The sequence below is a fragment of the Acinonyx jubatus genome, chromosome B2 (assembly GCF_027475565.1).
Source record: "Acinonyx jubatus isolate Ajub_Pintada_27869175 chromosome B2, VMU_Ajub_asm_v1.0, whole genome shotgun sequence".
Taxonomy (NCBI): domain Eukaryota; kingdom Metazoa; phylum Chordata; class Mammalia; order Carnivora; family Felidae; genus Acinonyx; species Acinonyx jubatus.
Genome location: NC_069385.1, coordinates 20,673,659 through 20,693,288, shown reverse-complemented (window position 1 = coordinate 20,693,288; position 19,630 = coordinate 20,673,659). Strand labels below are relative to the sequence as shown.

Below are 19,630 nucleotides of genomic sequence, written 5' to 3'. Positions count from 1 at the left end.
AAAAAAGGTTTATTTTTCTAGATATTTCCTAATATTACACACAAAATATTTGAGGGACAATGATTCAAGCTTAAAGACGCAAACTTATTTGGACATTTCTTAACCATGAGTGAGATTTTGCTTTTCTTTAAGAAATCTGTGACTGGAAAGTTTGGTTAATGCCAGTGACAAGCAGTTAATGGCACGGTTTCTGCTTTGATTTTCTGTGACACACTTTTGAGGTTTTCATCCTCACTTCTTTGTGGTGCCCTCACCTTTGTCTTCCTTTTGTCCTGTAACTGCCGATTTTCATCAACGACCGAAAAAATAAGAGTGACAAGGAAAAAACAATTTAGCTCAGCTGCCTGTTTCTTCTACAAATAGGGAAACACAGTATGTTCTCCTGGATTTCAGATTAAATTAATAAAAAAAATTAATCCTATAAACAGAGGTCAAAGCTTATTATTTTGAGAGAGACAGAAAGACAGAGAGAGAGAGAGAATCCCAAGCAGGCTCTGCACTCAGCACGGAACCTGATGTGAGGGTCAAACTCATGAACCATGAGATCATGACCTGATCTGAACTCACGAACTGTGATATCATGACCTGAGCTGAAATCAAGAATCTGACGCTTAACCGACTGAGCCACCCACGTGCCCCAATCAGAGGTCATTTTTAATGCTTTTATTTAGCAAAATTCCAGGTGATTTTCAAATACATCAGACATCCATTTATTGAGGACAAGAGAGGTTATTCTAAAACATTCTTTAATAGCACTAAACTGATTTTGCCTATCAGGAGAAAAAGGAAGAAAATCCATCCATAGGGGTCTTTCTATAGTGGTGGTTACATAGCTGAACTTCTTAGGCATTAAAGAAATTCTCACACACATGTACACACACACATAATTAGAAATATTCCATTTTTAAGACTGAGTTTTACACAACACATTATGATCATAAATGGGTTACTTGGATACAATAGTTATCTCTAGTTATTTTTAGCAAGGGAGCTAGATTTCATAATACTCAATCCTGCCTTATAAATTTAACTTTGTAAACTTGCAGGAGAAATGTGAGCTGTCTGGCCTTCTCTGACAAATCAAAAGTCATCCCGCGAGTCCCACAGTGAGGACACCCCTCCCTCCTCTGAACTCCAGGGAACTTACCCATGTGTCCCCCATACGTCCTAATTCACAGTCTCTCATATCTACCAATAAATAATTATGGAAGAAAAAAAGGAGCAGAAAAATAAACAGGCATTGTAACTTAATAGAAAAAGCACAGGCATTGAATCAGACGAACCAAGCTTTGTATTTCATTTCCTCTATTTATTCACCATGTGATGCTGGGCAGCTGATTTAACTATCTGAGCCTTCGTTTCCTCATCTATGTATCAGAAGTAACGAACCGCCCTCATAGGGTACTGTGAAAGTTAAATTAAAATTGTAAAGCACCTGACACACACGAGGCACCCAATAAAAGTTACTTCTCCTTTCCCCTATTCTGGCATATCATTCGTGGTTCGATCCTGCAGTGTGGTTGACTGAACACACGGCTGTTTCTGTGCTGCGACCCTTTCGAAGGCAAAGTCTTGTTAATCTTTGTATTTCCTACAGAACCTAGGGTAGTGAGCTAGATATCCTGGAGGCACAGTTAACTACGTATTGTTTTAAACTGAGGGCTGAAACAGGATGGCTCCTAAACTGTGCAACAATTATTCATGGATTGGGGCTCTTTTGGTAGGACAGCTCCCCTCTTGAGCGATGGCTCCGGCCACTTGGGTGTTGAGACAGCTCATCATATTTCAAATTAGGTTGCCCAAAACATAACCACTTTCCTAAATTCTCTGGCAACTAATCAGAATGATGTTCCATTTCTCGCTGTAGACACTGCTGCAGAAAAACTGACCCTATTCTGAGAGAAACAGAATCCACTATACTGTGCTGAAAAGACAAGTTGTGTTGAAAGCACTGAGTCACCTCAACGTGGGTTTTAAACACCAGCTGGCCCCCGACTAGCCCTCAGACCTCGGGCAAGCCATCAATGCTCCTTGAACCTCAACTAAAACAAGGAGACAGACAATAACTCTCCTTTGGTTGTCACACAGGGTTGTGGGTAGAGAAGAAAGGTGATTCCCTAGAACCAACTTGAACCACTGTGAAGCAGGATGCCAACACGAAGTCTAGAAAGCCATCACTTTTCAGTCAGTGTGAGCTCTTCCTTCGTCACAGCCCAGGCCTCTCCCCCTATTCCCTTCTCTGGCAACTGACCAGCTCTCATTTTATCATTTCAATTCAGTTGAGCAGGAAAGCGATGCACCTGTGTGTGTGTATGTGTGTATGTGTGTGTATGTATGTATCAACACACAAGTGACCAAATCTACAATCCTGCCTGTCACATTACAATGCAGCAAGAAGATGTGGTCATTAATTCGCACAACAAATCCAGCAACTGTAAAGCAAAGGGCTGGTGTGCAGGCAGGCAGCAGGAACTTGATGCATTACTTTTCTGTCTGATGCTAGAACACTGCACAGCGCAATTGCTTGTGGCTTTTTCTCATGTGTCAGTCACAATTTCCACTGTAAAACATTTCAAAGAAAATACAGTCCAACCAAAGCATAATAGAAAGTCAGCCCCAGACTAGAGGGGGCGGGTTGTGGGAAAAGCCAAGTGACCAGTCTTGTTAGTTCTGATGGAATCTTCGTTTCTAGGTCTTTCCACTGACGTCACCTAAGGAAACTGGGTTCCGAAGGACATCGGGAGGGTGGGGAGGCAGATGGGCCATCTACACACTACACACGGAAGAACGAACCTTCCCAAATTTCTGAAAAAAATCTTCTTCTGCCCGGGCCAATGCGTCTTCATCAATGTACACAGCCGGCCTTTTGGCCATGAGGAAGTACTGCACCTTCCTCAGATTCCAGCCCAGCACATACTGGAGCCAGCCGCACACGGCTGCGGTGGACCGGCCGACCCCGGCGTTGCAGTGAACGTACACGGTGTGTCCATTCTCGAGCAGTGCGTGGAGGAGACAGACAGCCTGAGGCAGCATCTGTACTCGGCCTGGGATTGAGAAAGCACAGCACATACACATGAATAACGAACCCCAATATCGCCACTAATAATAAGTCCTGCAGCGCCTGGTGAAATCAGTGCCATGCAGAGAGAGGCGGGGACGTTAGAGCTGGCTCCATTCCTTTGTTTTGACGGAGAAGGTGAGATGATATCAAAGCCCGCTAATGATAAAGCAGAAAGAGCCCTCCAGAGGCAATGGATCAGCTCTGAACCTTCACTTGCTTTTGCTTTGAGTGACTTCTGCATCGGCGCAACTTTCCTTTCAAAGAACAGTTAACCACTGTCTATAGTCAGAAGAATGGATTTTTACATCTATCAGATTGGCTTGTACAGATTGGGCAGAGATTTAGAGGATTTCACCTGGACTTTCTTTAATCCAAATGGATCTTCGGGATAAATGCAAAACACAGAATTAATCCATGTTCGTCAAAGGAGTCAATCTTCTTCACTCAATATATGCTAATTTTCATTTGGCCAATGAGATGCTAACATTAATTGATACACATGTGATAAACGATCATTCATTTGTTCCCTCATGAACCAGTGAGTATTGAAATGATTCCATTTCTCCTTTGCTGTGCAACTGTGATTATAGTTATTATCACCTCGTGACTATTATTTTGATTATCAGGTGATCAAATGTCTTCTCTTTTACACACTGAAAGCATAGGCAATGGTCTGCTCAGGCCTGCTGGACTCTCTTATCTCATGAGAGGCAGGAGCCCCCTTAAGTCATCAAACTCCTAGATGCCTGGAGTTTCTTTTGCACACAGGTTCTCAGAGCAAAGAGAGTAAATTTGTGGCAGGGCGGTTGGGGGTGGATGACGGTCACTATAAATTATTTCAAAGGGGAATGAAAGAAGGAAACTATACGGATTACCTAACCTGGATTCTGTGCCTGTGACTTGACACGCTCTAGCTACTCTGTGTTCTCGAATTCACAGGGGCACAATGGCGCTTCACGTTGCTACCCCCCTGGATAACTGGAAAGGTGGGGGAAACCCCCCCCTCAAATGATTTCAATGCAGATCCTCACGGAGGCCTGGAATTCCATGGTGGAGTGAGCCGCGAGGTCATGAGAACCACTGAAGTAAGTTTAGACTTCCCTCTTTAGATGTCCTCTTTTAAAATGCAAGTGCCCCTTAAGAGGTCAACACAACACATGGGAATCAGGGGTCAGCATCTCAGAAGAACAGATAGATGTTACAAGACCCCATCATGGTTTGAAGACCCTCTCACTTGCCCCTCCGTCTGGGGTGGGTCCACCTTAGCCTCAGGCTCACCTTGCTCTGAGACAGGAGCAGAAACATCTACATGGAAGCCAGTACAATATTCTACGTTTGCTGCTGACATTCTATTCATCGCTTTCCAAGGCATCTAAAGCTACAGGTCCCACACAGCAGTTTAGGGCCATTTCTGACTGGAATGTCTTTAGTCAGGGCACCCTTCGCAGTTCCTCAGGCTCCATCTCCTCCTACTGCCTGTTGCCATACGTTCGTGCTCCCTGCCTGATCGCCGAGGGCATCTGAGGTGGGGACACACCAGCTCCTCTGTGCCACTTGAGTTTGCAGGTCCAAACCCAGCCATCAACTGTAACCGATTTGCACTTCCTCACTAGGCTGTGGGGTACTCTGAGGTTAGAGCTGCGGGGGGGGGGGGGGGGGGGCATCCCATACAGGCAGCTGCTCATGGCACTTCCCCAGAGGCAGTCACATATCACTGGAGATGGAAAGATGCAAAATGTCATATGCACCAGAGAGCTGTCTCATTGCGTGCCTCAGGGAGAGTACTGTGTACTTGACTTACCATGTGAGCTGGGAGATCAGAAGAGGCAAAACTTCCAAAATATGCTTGAGCAGCCCTGCCAACAAGGGTGAGGCCTGCCCACGTGCAAGGCTTTTGTTCTGCGGAAGGGGTGTTAGAGGTGTAGCCCAAGTAATACTGGCTGGGAAGGGAATGACCATACAGCAAACTGTGAAGCCGGGCTCTTCCTGCTCCTGCCACAGCTGGCATCACGTGCCAAGCTCCCTGTTACAGCCGCCTCTCCAGCTACCGTGTACTTTGCCAGGAGATGAGCTGAAAACAAATTTATTTTCTTGAAATACAGCTGACATACGATGTTAGTTTCAGGGGTACAACCCAGTAATTGGACAATTCTATACTACATGCTATGCTCAGCACAATAGGTGTAGTTACCATCTGTCACCACACAATATTATAAGATTACTGACTAGGGGAACCTGGGGTGGCTCAGTCGGTTAAGCATCCGACTTTGGCTCAGGTTCTGAACTCACAGTTCGTGAGTTCGAGCCCTGCATCGGGCTCTGTGCTGACAGCTGAGAGCCTGGAGCCTGCTTCAGATTCTGTGTCTCCCTCTCTCTCTGCCCCTCCCCTGCTCACACTATCTCTCTCTCTTTCTCTCTTTCTTTCTCTTTCTCTCTTTCTTTCTCTCTCCCTTTCCCTCTCAAAAATAGATAGGTTTAAAAAAATTAATAAAAAAATATAGCCTTGAGAATTATTATTAACATGGATTTTCATTCAGTGTCCAGTGTCCAAATAGTGACCATGTGCTGTAGGAGCTTCTGGAGTCAGAGCCCCAGCCCCTGTGTTCAGCTTACACAGCATCGGTGTCACCAACCTGCCCAAGCCCAGCTTCACATGGACCCATCAGGATCCCTTCCCCCAGCGCACTCTCTGGCCAGAGATTCCCGGAGGAAGGGTCTGCATCAAATGGCCCAAATGAGGCAATATCTCTCCCTTTCCTTTTTATCTGTAAAAGGTTCTTCAAGAGGCATGCATACAGCTTAGAAGTTGAAAAGGGAAATGTGTGAGTTTGGAATTTTGTGACCTCGGACATGTAGTCCTGGAAAGTAAGTGGCAGCTGCCATCGGGAAGCTCCAGAAGGCCCCCCGTTTAATTGCCAGTTTCACCCTGCAGTGGTCTTCTTCTAGAATCACTTAGCCACCTCACTTAAGAACTGCCACACAAATATTTCAATAACATAACAAAAAACTAAATAAGAAGAAAGGACAGCAGACAAGGACCTGGTCCAGGATGTCCACCTGTCTCGGCCTGGCCTCCACTGGAGCTCTCACTTATATTGATGTCTAGGGACTACAAATCAGTCTACTTTGATTAATCACAGCTAACATCTACCTGCCCCTTCTACCTGCCAAGTGCTGTTCTAAGCACTGTGCATGCAATAGTTCATTTACAATCGCCTTTTAACAACTATGAGGTTGGTGCTATTATTATCCTCCGTTTATACCTGAGGGAACTGAGACGAGGAGATTTGCCCAAGGTGACCACTCAAACCCAGTCAGCACAACTCCAGAGTCTCTGGTCTGAACCACTATACTACTGCCCTTCCCTAACCTGCCTGGTCTGTGGTACTTGCTGGCCCCCATGCTGTCAGTCTGAATTCTCAGCCTCTGACCCCGACCTACCTGGTTACACTGTTGCTCCTAACCCAGGTGAGAGCAACATCCTCGCTGGGGGTTAGGCCTTCTGCCCTATAGGAGCTTTCTGTGCCCAAGGGGCCATATCCCTCGATTATAAAACCCATTCTAGGGAGGCTGAGCTAATGCAAAACCCACCAAGGAATAAAAAGAGGGTGTCCATAATCAGAGCTTGCACAATAAACCGGTGTCAACAAGGGCCTCTACTTTTTCATGTTGCATATACTTCGGTTCCATATAGAAGTTAATTAGGTAAGACGTTTCCATGCATACAAATGATAATACCTAAAGGCAAGAGAGAAATCCAGATTTTTTATAGCAAGTATTCCAAATTTTAACTGTTGGCAACTAAGTTGAAAATTTTAAACCCTGTGCAGGTCTAACAAAACATTTAACTGTCTGTGGTTCTTACTTTGGAATTTAAAACAGGCCTTGGCTCTCAGTGGATGCTCAAGAAGCATTCATTAAGTGCATGAATAAAAAATAAAATGAAACAAAATCCAATAATACTAATTAGATCTGAGACACTACCAGACCCCTGTAATCTAACTTGTGGTCCACACCTCCTCTAGGCTAATCCGACTCTGTAATGATTAAAAGCTTCTTGAAAGCATGCAGTGAGCAAACAAAGATTGGGAGAAAGGGGACAAGGGCTTGAAATCAGGGAGAGGAGTGGAAAAGGCCCTGAAGATGCCCTTTACCTAAGGTTGACCTTGAAAGAAATTACTTCTGGAACATCTCTCAGCCTTTCCAACACACACACACACACACACACACACACACACACACACACACTCACTCCCTCCCTCCCTTCCTTTTTTATTCCAGGCAGATTTATGGCAGGATACATGATTATTTTATTTGAGCATATCTCCTTTTTCACCTTTGCAGTGTAATACAGATAAGGTCCATACTGTCTAGTACATCCTCTGGTAGAAAACTAAGAACTTGGGACTAAAAAATATAGTCCCAACTTTGTGATTTTCAAAGCACTTTCATATCAATCATCTTATTCTATTGTTATAAACCTATGAGGCAGAAATAATTACCCCATTTTCCAAATGCAGGAGCTAGCCTGCTTGATATCACAAAGCTCCGTGGTGGCAACAAGGCCCAAGCCCAAGGTGTTGTGGCCCCAAGGTCAGTGACCGCCTCATGGCAGGGCTGCACGCACAGGGTAGCGTTGGACAGAACTGTCCAAACAAAGGGGCAGCTGGGGACTCTGGGAAGCACATTAAGTCGTTTGGGAGGCAAGGGCAGACCATTTGTTATCACCAGCACTGCACTGATAGAGGTCAAAACACAATCGGAGTACTTCCTATGTGAAAGAAAACTGAATTTTAATGAACAGACTTGGGGTTTTTTTCAGGTGACTGCTAGATTTGGGAGCTTTTCATGTCTCAGGTGAAAGACACAAACCAATTTTTTTTAAGAAAAGAAAAGAAAAATCCTAACTAACTCCTCTACATATGACAAAATGTACAAGAGTAAGGATCGATAGTACAATTGATTGTAACAGGCCTGTGACAACCAGTGGTGACAGTCAGGCCTAACACACTGTCTTCTTTCTCAGACTTTATCTGACAGCATTATGCTACAGCTCAAAACACTTCCAGATGGATTTTTCTCTAGAGTTCTAAAAATATTCAGCTAAATTAACCTGTATGTTCATTGTGCTAATATTGTGAGCCACACAGATTAATCTATTGGTCCAAACCTCCCCTGCGACTCTGGAATGGTCATTAACCCTTTGATTACTCCCCCAGTTATGCTGAGCCAAAGAAAGCCTTCATTTAACCTTCAGAGTTTGCCAAGTGGGAGCTTTCATTCGCTGTCATTGGTGTTGCCAAACTGCCTCAGTGTAGAAGGTGTTCCCCTGTTGTGGTGGGGATGGGGACCTGGTGACCCTGTGACCCCCCAAAAGAATTTAACACAACTACAGTGGGGCTTTGGGGTGGAGTTTTCCCTCAGGCTTCTGCATACCCCAAACTATGGAGCAAACACCTATTAGTCACCAGGGCCCTCGGGTAATCAATGCCTGGAATGGAACGGGACGCGGCTACAGTTAGCAGCTCAGCTACTCCAAGCTTGTCTCACGTTACACTCCCAACGGGTAACGACGCTATGAAATCAGAATCAAAGCAGCAAGAATCAGAACGCTCTCTGGAAGCTACAGGCACGTGGTCCTTACAATCTTCTCTGTTTTGAAACCAGAAACACAAAGCACTTTCGTATCAATCATCTTACTCTATTTTTATCATCTTGTAAGGCAGAAACTATTACCCTATTTTCCAAATGCAGGAGCTAGCTTGCTCGATATCACACAGCTACTCAGGGGCTTTCATTCTGCTGTCACCAGTGTTTGTCAAACTGCCCCGGGGTGGAAGGCACTCCACTGTTGTGGCGGGGATGGGGGCCTGGTGACTGCGTGACCCCCACAAAAGATTTTAACACAACTATAGTGGGCCTAGATTCAACCGATGGTCTTATGTGCAAGCGAAGTTATTTTGTTTCCTTGAAAAACAGCACAGCTCTAATGGCTCAATCAAGTTTCTTTGGACCAGCATTACCACCAAGAGTAACCAAACAATCTCCTCTTCAGGAAGAAAAATTACACCTCATCCCGAGTGATGGTTCAGTCCAGTCCGGCCATGAAAACCACCTGAGATTCATAAAGAGCCAAGGCAGGCGACAGCCAGGTTCCCAAGGATCCTCAAGGTCTTCTGTCCCCACCTACATCCTGGACTGTTGACTCTGGGGAGACAAGCCATCTCCCTGGCAAATGGTCTTTGTCTAACTCCAGGTCATCATGAGCACAGGGGACTGAAAGTCCACATGAGCACACAGGGAGTAGCGTCGTAGTGCTGTGTCTGCAACCATGATCCAAGTCTGACTGCCTGTGTTGAAATCCAGGCTGTGTGTCTTTCCCTATGACCTTGGCCACATTACTTAACATTTTCGTACCTGTCTCTTCTTCTGCAAAATGGAGATAACTACATATGCCTGGAGTCTTGTCGGAATTATATGAGTTGAGCACGAAACTGCTTAGGAGAGTGTCTGGTACGTTATGTACTTTGGGGGGAAGAGGACTGAGGGTGGAGACATTTCCTGGCTAGGCATCCCTGCCTTCCTTCTTTCCCCCAGAATAGCAGTTCACCAAAGTCCCTTGCCAATGCCATTCCCACAGCCCTCTGCTGCCCCCTGCTGACAGCCGGTTGAACTAGTAGTGTAACTTGGTTCTCTCAGCTTCACTTCCCCTCATTCCTTTCCCAGAGAGAACCTTACTCTACCGCCATGCTGAAATACAGAGCATTCCTGTAAAATGCCATGCCTTAGGCCTTGACTTACACTGTTTCATCCACCTGGCATGCCCTTCCTCCCTCTCCATCAACCTGTCAAAGCCACGCCCACCTCAAATGCCATGACATTGATATAGCCTCCCTGTGCTTTTCTCCCCACCTCATAACCCATGAGGAACACGTGACTCATTACTCGCATCACATTCTTCTCTGCATTGTAATTAGTTTTGAGCTTGTCTTATCACCTCTTGCCATTAGATCAAAACTATGCCTTCTGTCTCTCTCATTTTCCCAGCAGCACGCATGTCCCAACCCCTCTTCACAAAGACATGCTCAGCCAGTACTTGTGCAGTAACTACAGCCTCACCATTGCCACCCTGCCCCCAACTGTGTCATCCCTCATTATCTCTCACTTCAACTATCGCAGTAACCTCCTAACTGGTGTCCCCAGATCCACTGAGAGCCCACCTCCATCTTTTGTCCACGGGGCAAACCGCACTTCTGAAGGGGAAAAAAACAAAAAGGTGATCTTGGCACTAGCCCCGTCTCCCACCCTTTCAACTGCTTCTTACTGCTTTTAGGAGACAGTCTAAAATCCTTATTGTGGCCCAAATCTGCAAGATCCTCTTCCTTCATTCCCTGACCTGCAGCCATACTGGGCTTCTTTTAGAACATTCTATGTTCTCCTGCAGCAGAGACTTCCTAAGCTGCCCCCTCTTGCCGGAAGCCTCTTTCCCACCTCACCCCCAGCAACCCCATCCTTCGATCTAGCTCAAACATACCTAGGAAAACCTTCCTTGACCCTCTTCCTACATCTGATTTGCCTGTGCCTATGCTCTCACAGCAGTATCTTTCTAACAAAAGTTTCATCGTATTTGTGAATTTCTGTTCGTAGTTATTTGATTAATGTGTGTCTTCCCTTTAGGACTATAAGGTCTATGGGGACAGGAGCTATGTCTGCTTTTCCTCACCACTGTGTTCCCAGCTGCCGGCATAATGCCACACATACATCAGGCACACAATAGACATACAGTTAATGAATAAACAAATCAAAGGAGCCATGTTAAACAGAATCTTGGCCAAATTATCAAAATATGTCAAATCTATTAAACCTAAAACCTTATAGTTATTCCATTTCTATCACTCATATTTAAGTCACTCAATTATAGACATAAAGGTAGGTGGGTAGGTAGATAGGTAGGTAGATAGATGATAGATAGATAGATAGATAGATAGATAGATAGATAGATAAGACAGACAGACAGACAGACAGACAGCGATGGCTTCTCTGAAACACTTCAACAAGAAGCCAGAAAGATTTTTCTGATGCTTACCTTCAGTGCTCATATCTGGGGTCGGCATCCAGATGTAGACCAAGCCTTCTTCCTTATATAGCTTAATCATGGTGTCTGGAGTCATGGGTTCTGGGTAGCGGTTACAGCCTGAGGAATTCTGTACAATATCCCATTCAGTCTGGAAATTCATTACAGCCGTAATCCCCAATTCGTGCTTCAGTTTGATGGTTACATGCTCCACTTGACGAGGGCAGCTACCCAGCCAGATATTTGGGAGAATTCTAATGAGAATACATAGAGGCAACTATTATTATTGTTACTGAGGAGGTCTGAGGAGCTACAGAAAATATGTGGTAATAAAATGCAATTAACCTTTAAATCTGACACAGGAAATTCTGCATTAGCAATATTAGATGTTGTAACAATATTATTGGTATAATAATATTATTATTGAAAGAAAAAATACCGTAATGTTGTTTTTAAGGAAACAAACAATTCAATTAACTAAAATGCTAGGAAATAGGCAATAGCAAGACAAATCCAGCAACATATTAAAATAAGTCCACCAAGTTGTATTTATTCTTTGATTGTATATGTGGTTCAACATTTGGAAACTCATCCACATATTTCAAACACTAATAAGTTAAAGGCAAAACTCCCATGATTATGGGAGTAAATCCTGTAAAACATTTACAAAAATCAGCCATCATTCCTGTTTAAAACTCTGCGTAAAAATTTCAAACAGCAAGAGAACTTTTAAACACCAGAAACTAACAAACAATAGTCTTCTTTTAAACAAAATCACAGTCAAGATTATATCTATTAGTACCCAACGTTGTCTTACATGTTTCATCTAATGCTACAAGTTAAGAAGAAATATAACTATCTGTAAAAAATCAAAAAAGAAAAAGAAAATGTCATTATTTTTCAACTATGTTTCCATATCTAAATATCCCAAAGTCTAGATTCTACCCTCAAAGTTTCTGAGTCAGTAGATCTGGGTTGAGAGTCCAAGAATTTGGACTTCTCTAACAAGTTCCCAAGCAATCCTGATGCTTCTAGTTCAGGGCAAAACTTTGAGAATCACTCCTTAAAAGACTCAATTACAAAGCTATACAAAATATTACAGGTATTAAGATATATGGATTAAGGAGAATGTACCAAAATCAAACAGCTTTTCTGTATGCCAGCAGTAGCCAGGTAGAAATGGGGAGGTGGAGGGGTGCCTGGGTGGCTGTGGCTCAGTCGTCTGACTTCAGCTCAGGTCATGATCGCTCAGTTTGAGAGTCTGAGCCCCATTTTGGACTGGCTTCTATCAGCACAAAGCCCACTTGGGATCCTCTATCCCACACTCTCTCTGTGCCTCAAAAATAAATAGACATTAAAAAAAAACAGAGGCGTGCCTGGGTGGCTCAGTCGGTTAAGTGGCCGACTTCAGCTCAGGACATGACCTCACGTTTTGTGGGTTTGAGTCCCATACTGGGCTCTGTGCTGACAGCTCAAAGCCTGGAGCCTGCTTCGGATTCTGTGTCTTCCTGTCTCTCTGCCCTTCCCCCCACTCGCTCGCTCTCTCTCTCTCTCTCTCTCTCTCTCTCAAAAAACAATTTTACGTTCATTTGTTAATAAACAATAAAAAAAAGAAATGGGGAGGTAGAGGTGAATCTCATTCAAAAATAAAAGCAAAATTATAAAACAACTAGGAAGACATTTAACCAGAAAGATTTATGAAACTTTATTGGACATTAAGAAAAAAGACAATGAATAAATAGATATACTGTGATATTATAATAATATATATTTGGTCTTCATCGCAGTTCCTGGCACAGTTTCCTGAGTGATGAGAGGCATAAGGTGTCTTTTGCTGTGTTAATGAAGTAACTTCTGGATAGCACCTAAGGATGGCCTGGTTGACCAGGGGAACCAACTGTGTGATTAGAGGGACTGAACCTGAAGTCCCACCCCTCGGCTTCCAGGAAGAGAGAGGGCTAGAGGTTGAGCCAATCATCAGTGGCCAATGATTTAATCAATTATCCCTAGATAATGAAGCTTCCATAAAACCCAGGATTCCAAGGTCAGGATTCCAAGAACTTCCAGGTTGGTGGCACAGAAAGAGTGGGGCTCCCAGAGAAGGTCTGGAAGCTCCAAGCCATCTCCCACATTCCTTGCCCTGTGCGTCTATTCCATCCATCTGTTCCTGAATTATATCCTCTTAAAGTAAGCCAGTAACCTAGTGAAACATTTCCTGAGTCTGTGAACTGCTCTAGAAAATTAATCAAACCCAAAAAAAGGAAGGGGTCATAGTACCTGTGATTTATAACCAGTCAGAAGCACAGGTAACAACCTGGGCTTGCAACTGACATCTGAAGTGGAGAGTGGGGGACAGTCTTCTAGGACTGAAATCTTAACTTGGGAATCTGATGATACTTCCAGGTAGATAGTATCAGAGTCAGGTCGAATTGTAGGACCCAAGTTGGTGCCCAGAAAATTGATGACTGTATGGGGAAATCTCCTCACCTCACACACATTGAAATTGGGTCCCAGAACCCAAAAGAAATGCCATGCAAATATCATAAAAATGCAAATATTTTCCAAATCAATATATAACTTTAATGAACACTATCATAATTTATTGTGTGTGGTATGTATTGTCTTCCACACTGATTATTTCACACGTGTACATTCTCTCCTGAAATAATGGGTAAATACTCTATTTCAACTTTATTTGAATCACGTCACCTAGAACTTTACAAGGTTCAATACGAAGCATTCAGACAACAGTTTATAAATGATGATGGTAGATATCACTTGATGCTCCCCAGTGCTCCCAGTTATCCTCTTTCAAGCATGGAGGACTAAATTTCTTCTCTGCCTGCAAATTAGAGCCATCTGACTTGCTTTTGTCAATAATAAGTGAGCTGAAGTAACATGTGTACCTTCCAGAAGGGCATATGTAGGACCTCATGCACAGGTCTCCATGCTCTATCTTTCCCTGCAGCAATGGTCATGAAAACACATGTGGATAGTGAACTGCTAGAAGACTGAAGTGGTCTAGAACGCTAACTAAGCTCAGGAGGCCAGCTGTCCTGGAGAGCCAGTGGCTTGTTGAGTTAAGCCAATTTTGCCATTGTTTGTTACCACAGCATAACCTGACTTGTTCTAACTCGATGCCTAAATAATTAATCCCTTAAAGCCCCTGATGCGCAGGAAAGAAACAAAGCAGAGGGACTACACTTTTATTTAGCTACTTTCAGACTGAGCTTAAAGCAATCCTTCTCTTTTGGGGAAAATTTTGTTTCCCAAGGGATATTTGGCCACAATTATGGAGACATTTTAGATTATGACACTGGGTGGTGTTAATGGTACCTATTAGATTGAAAGTGGGGATGCTGCCAAACATCCTATAATGCATAGGGTAGCCCGCACAACAAAGAATTAGCAAATCCAAAACATCAATAATGCTGTGATTAAGAAGCCTTGGGCTGGGGGAATAAAAATGGAATAGACCTCCTTACTATAGGAGGGAAGAAAGGGAACCTGGGAGAGGGAATAAGACCAACATATCTGACACAGAGTTTGTGGCTCATCAGTTATGCCATTCTGATAACACGATATTCCACGTCATATTTTAAAATATGTATGTATGTGCATAAAGAGAGAGAGTTAGAGAATGAGCAAAAGTCTAATAGTACAGAGTCGAACAGCACTAAACATTTTAAGTGTGGTGTAATGGAAAGGGCATGAAACATAAGCCAGAAACAATGCCAATCATAGCATGATATTTTTTTTAACGTTATTTATTTTTGAGAGAAAGAGAGCAAGCAGAGGAGGGGTAGAGAGAGTGGGGGTGGACAGAAGATCCGAAGCAGGCTCTGTGCTGACAGCAGTGAGCCCAATGTGGGGCTCAATCTCGTGAACCGCGAGATCATGACCTGAACCAAAGTTGGATACTTAACCAACTGAGCCACCCAGGTGACCCCATAGCAAGATAATTTTAAAAGCACTTGGTAATAACTGTGTGACATCAGGGAAAGTTATTTCTCATCTCTAAGCCTTTGGCTGATCATCTTTAAAATGGGTCTAAAAATAACTAATTCATGGGAAGAAAATTCAATGTAATAAGGTATTTGAACAGGACTGATACTAGTGTATGTGCAATAAATCAAGTGGCATTAACGTCTAGTTGTTATAATTTACTTATTTTAGTAATTTACTTTGTATTGTAATGACTATTCAGATAATTTCCCATTGTTCTGTGTATCCTTCATTTGAATGCTGCAGAGTTTGGAACATTCACTCTATTTTCTTAGATGAAATCCAGCTTCTTTTTGTGGGGTTTTTTCCTTATGGCTGTTGTTATTGTAATTGTTAATGTTAATGTAAGAAGCCAATTGACTAATCCTCAAATATGGGTATTATCCACCCTCACTGAAAATATCTCTCAATATCTAGCATCATCTAAAACTTGAATCCTACTTACACTCCAGAAGATAAACCAATTTTTTATTGCTACTTGGGCTCTAACAGGATCTATTCGAGAGACAGTCATAAAGTGGCTGTGGAACGAGGCCTATGAGTCTGTGGAATTTTTTTTTCAAGAAATTGACTAGGTTATATATATTACATATACAGCCAGATTCCAAAACCACTAGCCTGGCAGATACCAATAAACATGCAGAACTTTAGTACAGAGATCTCAATACCTTTTAATAGCAGCAAAAATATGGCAATGAGAGGGAATGAAGTGCTCAGCCCTACACATGCATATGAAAATTAAGTCTGTGCCTTTCTCCAAAAATACTTTCAAGACTATGGGGCGCCTGGGTGACTCAATCGGTTAAGCATCTGACTGTTGGTTTGGGCTCAGGTCATGATCTCAAAGTTCATGAGTTCAAGCCCCACATTGGGCTTCAAGCTGACAGAGCAGAGCCTGTTTGGGATTCTCTCCCTCTCTCTCTGCCCCTCTCTTGCTCATTCTCTCTGTCTCTCTCTCAAAATAAATAAATAAAAACTTGAAAAATTAAAAAAAAATACTTCCAAGACTAAAAATGATTCCTAGACAGATTGAGGAATGGGAAACTGTTAGGAGAGTGTAGCTACAAGGATATGTGTCTATGTTTAATGTGTAGAATCTTCTAAAAAGTCAAAACTAAATCTTCTTCTGAGTCATGACAAGTATTTAATATAGTTATATTTCTAAGAATAAACTTTTGCAGAAAAAAAAGTTTTATTAATGGGAGTCTTGACTATTGCCACCCTTATTCAACCAAACTGTATTTAAATAAAATCCATCCCATTAATATTGCAGCCTAACTAAAGACCAGAGGTGGGGGAACAGGGGATGGATGGATGGATGGCTGACATTCTGGAACCTTACTTTGTTGGACTGCAAATCAAAATCAATTTCATTCATTTGGGTGAATGTGGACCTGTGGTTCCAGGTAATCACATCGCAAAACTATACCGTTCGCTTCACCTGTCAGGCTGGGGCCTGTGTTACAACAGCAACTGAAGCGTATGAATGAACCAGTGCCCGCTTGCTGTACCTCAGCTGTCAGTGAACGGAGGCCTTGCTGGCAATGATGAGTGCATCAGACAGAATGAGCATCCAAGCACTTTGCAAAATAAATACCGCCGGGCATTGACAGGAGGAGGGGGCATGGGATAAACAGAAGATATCAGCAAAAAAAAAAAAAAAAAAGCCAGTTATATGGACACCACATCACAAGTTCCATCACTAATGGCCTTGAAAAATGGCAGAATAACCTTTTCCTGAAGGTGAAAATTAGCATTATATTTTGTCCATAAGAAAAAAAAAAGTTAGGAAACACAGAAATCATGCAATCAATGAATGAACATAGGATTTGTTTATCTCTTATCACACTAAGAGACCACCACTGTTGAAGACAGTGCCCCGTTCCTATCCGTACAAACACAACACCATTTTAAAGAGGAAGAAAATGGATTTTGCTGAGGTTCTTTATAAAACCCAGCTAAGGATTTAAAAGCAAAAAAAAAAAAAAAAAAAGATTAGCACATTTCCTAAGATGGATAATTTTGCTGCATTTACCTTATTTAATATTTTATGGGAAATTCAATGTTAAATTAAAATGTGATCTGGCCTTTAAATAATACTTGAAAAAAAAAAGTGTATCAGTCCTATCATTTAGATCTCATTAGTGGGAAAGCAAGAGAAACGTTAAAATCACCCTCCAGTAAGCTCCAAGCTTCATTAGCACATGTAACTCCTGCTGAAAATCTGTCCTCTGTGTCAACTGCTATGTTAATACCAAACTTCTACCCAAAAAAGGGTGCTTCTAATACACTCCAGTTAAGGCTAAATGACTGCGCAAAGACAAGTTTCCACTTAGAGAGTGATACTAATTAATTTCTTTATTAAAATAGTTTTATTATAGTTTGCTTATAGGTTATAGACTACAGTATGTAGATACCACATTCTAATTTCTACAGGTAGTTAGTTTCTTAGATTTTTTTGGGGGGGGGATGTGCTTGAGTTTAAAGCCACATGAAGCAAATATTTTTGACATATGTTCTTTTTATTTTCTATATTAAAAATGACATATAATTAATTATTAAGGCCTGTTATGGGTTGAATTGTATTTCCTCTAAATTTCTAACCCCAGCACCTCTTCTTACTTGGAGATAGGATCTCTACAGGGCAATCAAGTTAAAATGAAGTCCTTAGGGTGGGCTCTAATCCAACATGACTGTTGTTCGTATAAGAAGGGGAGATTTGGACACAGACACGTACAGAGGGAAGATGATGTGAATATAAAAGAAGACAGTCATCTACAAGGCAAGGAGAGAGGCCTGGAACACATTCTTCCCTTACAGCCCTCAGAATGAGTCAACCCTGTAGATACCTTGATCCTGAACTCCTGGCCTCCAGAACTGAGATAGTAATTTTCTGTTGTTTAAAAGCCACCCAGTTTGTGGCACTTTGTCAGACCAGCCCCAGGAAACTAATACAAAGTCTGAACATTCCAATTTAAAATATATACGTTCAATCATCCAGATTCTTCAAATATCCATATATCAAGTATGCTTAAAGTAAAACATTTTAATAGATTTTTTCAGCTTTCATCCTGATCTCTGAAAGTCTAAATTAACTTTTGATTGTGGCATTCCAATCGTCCTCTCATACACAATACTACTCATCCACATTCCTTAACTCATGTCCTTCAGTCCATCGCTTGAGCACCTCCAGCATGGCAGACAAGATCATCAGGCCCCTGGTTGGGCTATTTTGGCTTACTTCTTTCATGAATTCATTCTGTTTGTTTGTTTGCTTGTTCTCATTTTCTGAGAGAGAGAGAGAGAGAGAGAGAGAGAGAGAGAGAGAGAGAGAGAGAACACATGTACATGCAAGTGGGAAAGGGGCAGAGGGAGGAGAGAGAGAATCTTAAACAGGCTCTGCGAACCCAACGCGGGGCTCAGTCTCACAACCATGAGATCATAACCTGAGCCAAAATCAAGAGTCAGATGCCTGACCAACTGAGTCACCCTGGCGCCCTTGGGTTTCCTTCTTGATCTAATAACTCAGTTCTGAAGTTCTGAGATATCCAGTTTTGGTAACTACAATATAGTCTTGGGCCCCTTTGCTTGGCTTTCAGAAACTAGACCTCAATGGAGACTCACCTGAAATATGTAAGAGCACAGTCTTCAGACTCACAAATTCTTAACCCTGAGTCCAAGAGACTTTGGCTTTCTGAGTTTTGAGAATTTGTCGCCCTGAAATTTGGTTTATATACCATATCAATAGATTACAGTGGTAAATAAGACAACTGGCATACTTCATTTTCTTAAAGTCAGTCACAGGGTAACACAAAGATTGAGACAAATAACTAGGCTAAGCAGCCTCAGTTGGTTACTGTGATACAAATCTCAACAAAATGTTCTATTAAAATATCCTCTTGGCATGTTAATTTTGTTTCCAATATTGAGCACTCCTTGAAAGAGTACAGTGTCACATTTAATACTTTTTCACATAATGAACTTGAAGGGATTTGTTTAAAATTAATCACTTGCATAATGAACGAGGAACCACTGAAGATCAAAGAAGTAATTAAAAATTAAACATAAGTTTTTAAGATTGTTCTAAAGTCATTCTATCTATTCAACAAATATGTAATGATGCTTGCTTTTTGCTGGGAACTTAATAAATTGTGAGCAAGACAATACACCCTCATCTGAGCCTACATTCTTTGAGAAAGATAGGCAATTAGCAAATAAATATACAAAATGTATACAATTAATCTGTAATGCGCTACTGAGGACATAAACAGGGAGTTAAAATGGAGGATCATGGGAAAGTTAGACAGTCAGGAAGGCCCTCCCTGAAAAGGTGGCATTAAAACCGAGACCTGATGTGGAAAAAGGAGTGAGACATTTAATGGTCTTATGGTGAGAAGGAGGTATACCTTAGGAACTGACAAGAATCTGGAGACATGGAGTGAGGTGAACAAGAAGGGACTATGGCATGAGATACACTGAGAAGACCATGC

The 19,630-nt window shown here is 42.3% G+C and overlaps 1 protein-coding gene across 5 annotated transcripts in view; it reads right to left on the bottom strand.

Annotated features, from left to right (window-relative positions):
- Positions 1-19,630, bottom strand: part of EPM2A (EPM2A glucan phosphatase, laforin) — a 157,879-nt gene that overhangs the window by 51,289 nt on the left and 86,960 nt on the right. For 2 of the 5 annotated variants that reach the window (XR_008298290.1, XM_053222136.1), the window contains exons 3-4: positions 18,765-18,857; positions 11,148-11,389 (exon numbers count right to left, since the gene is read on the bottom strand). Coding sequence is in view for 4 of the 5 variants with exons in the window: in XM_053222136.1 (XP_053078111.1) it covers positions 11,148-11,389; positions 18,765-18,857 (335 nt within the window). In the remaining variant the exon portion in view is untranslated. Of the gene's footprint in view, positions 1-648; positions 3,045-11,147; positions 11,390-18,764; positions 18,858-19,630 lie in introns of those variants that run through there. The other 3 variants (XM_053222135.1, XM_027056701.2, XM_027056702.2) reach the window with 3 other exon arrangements.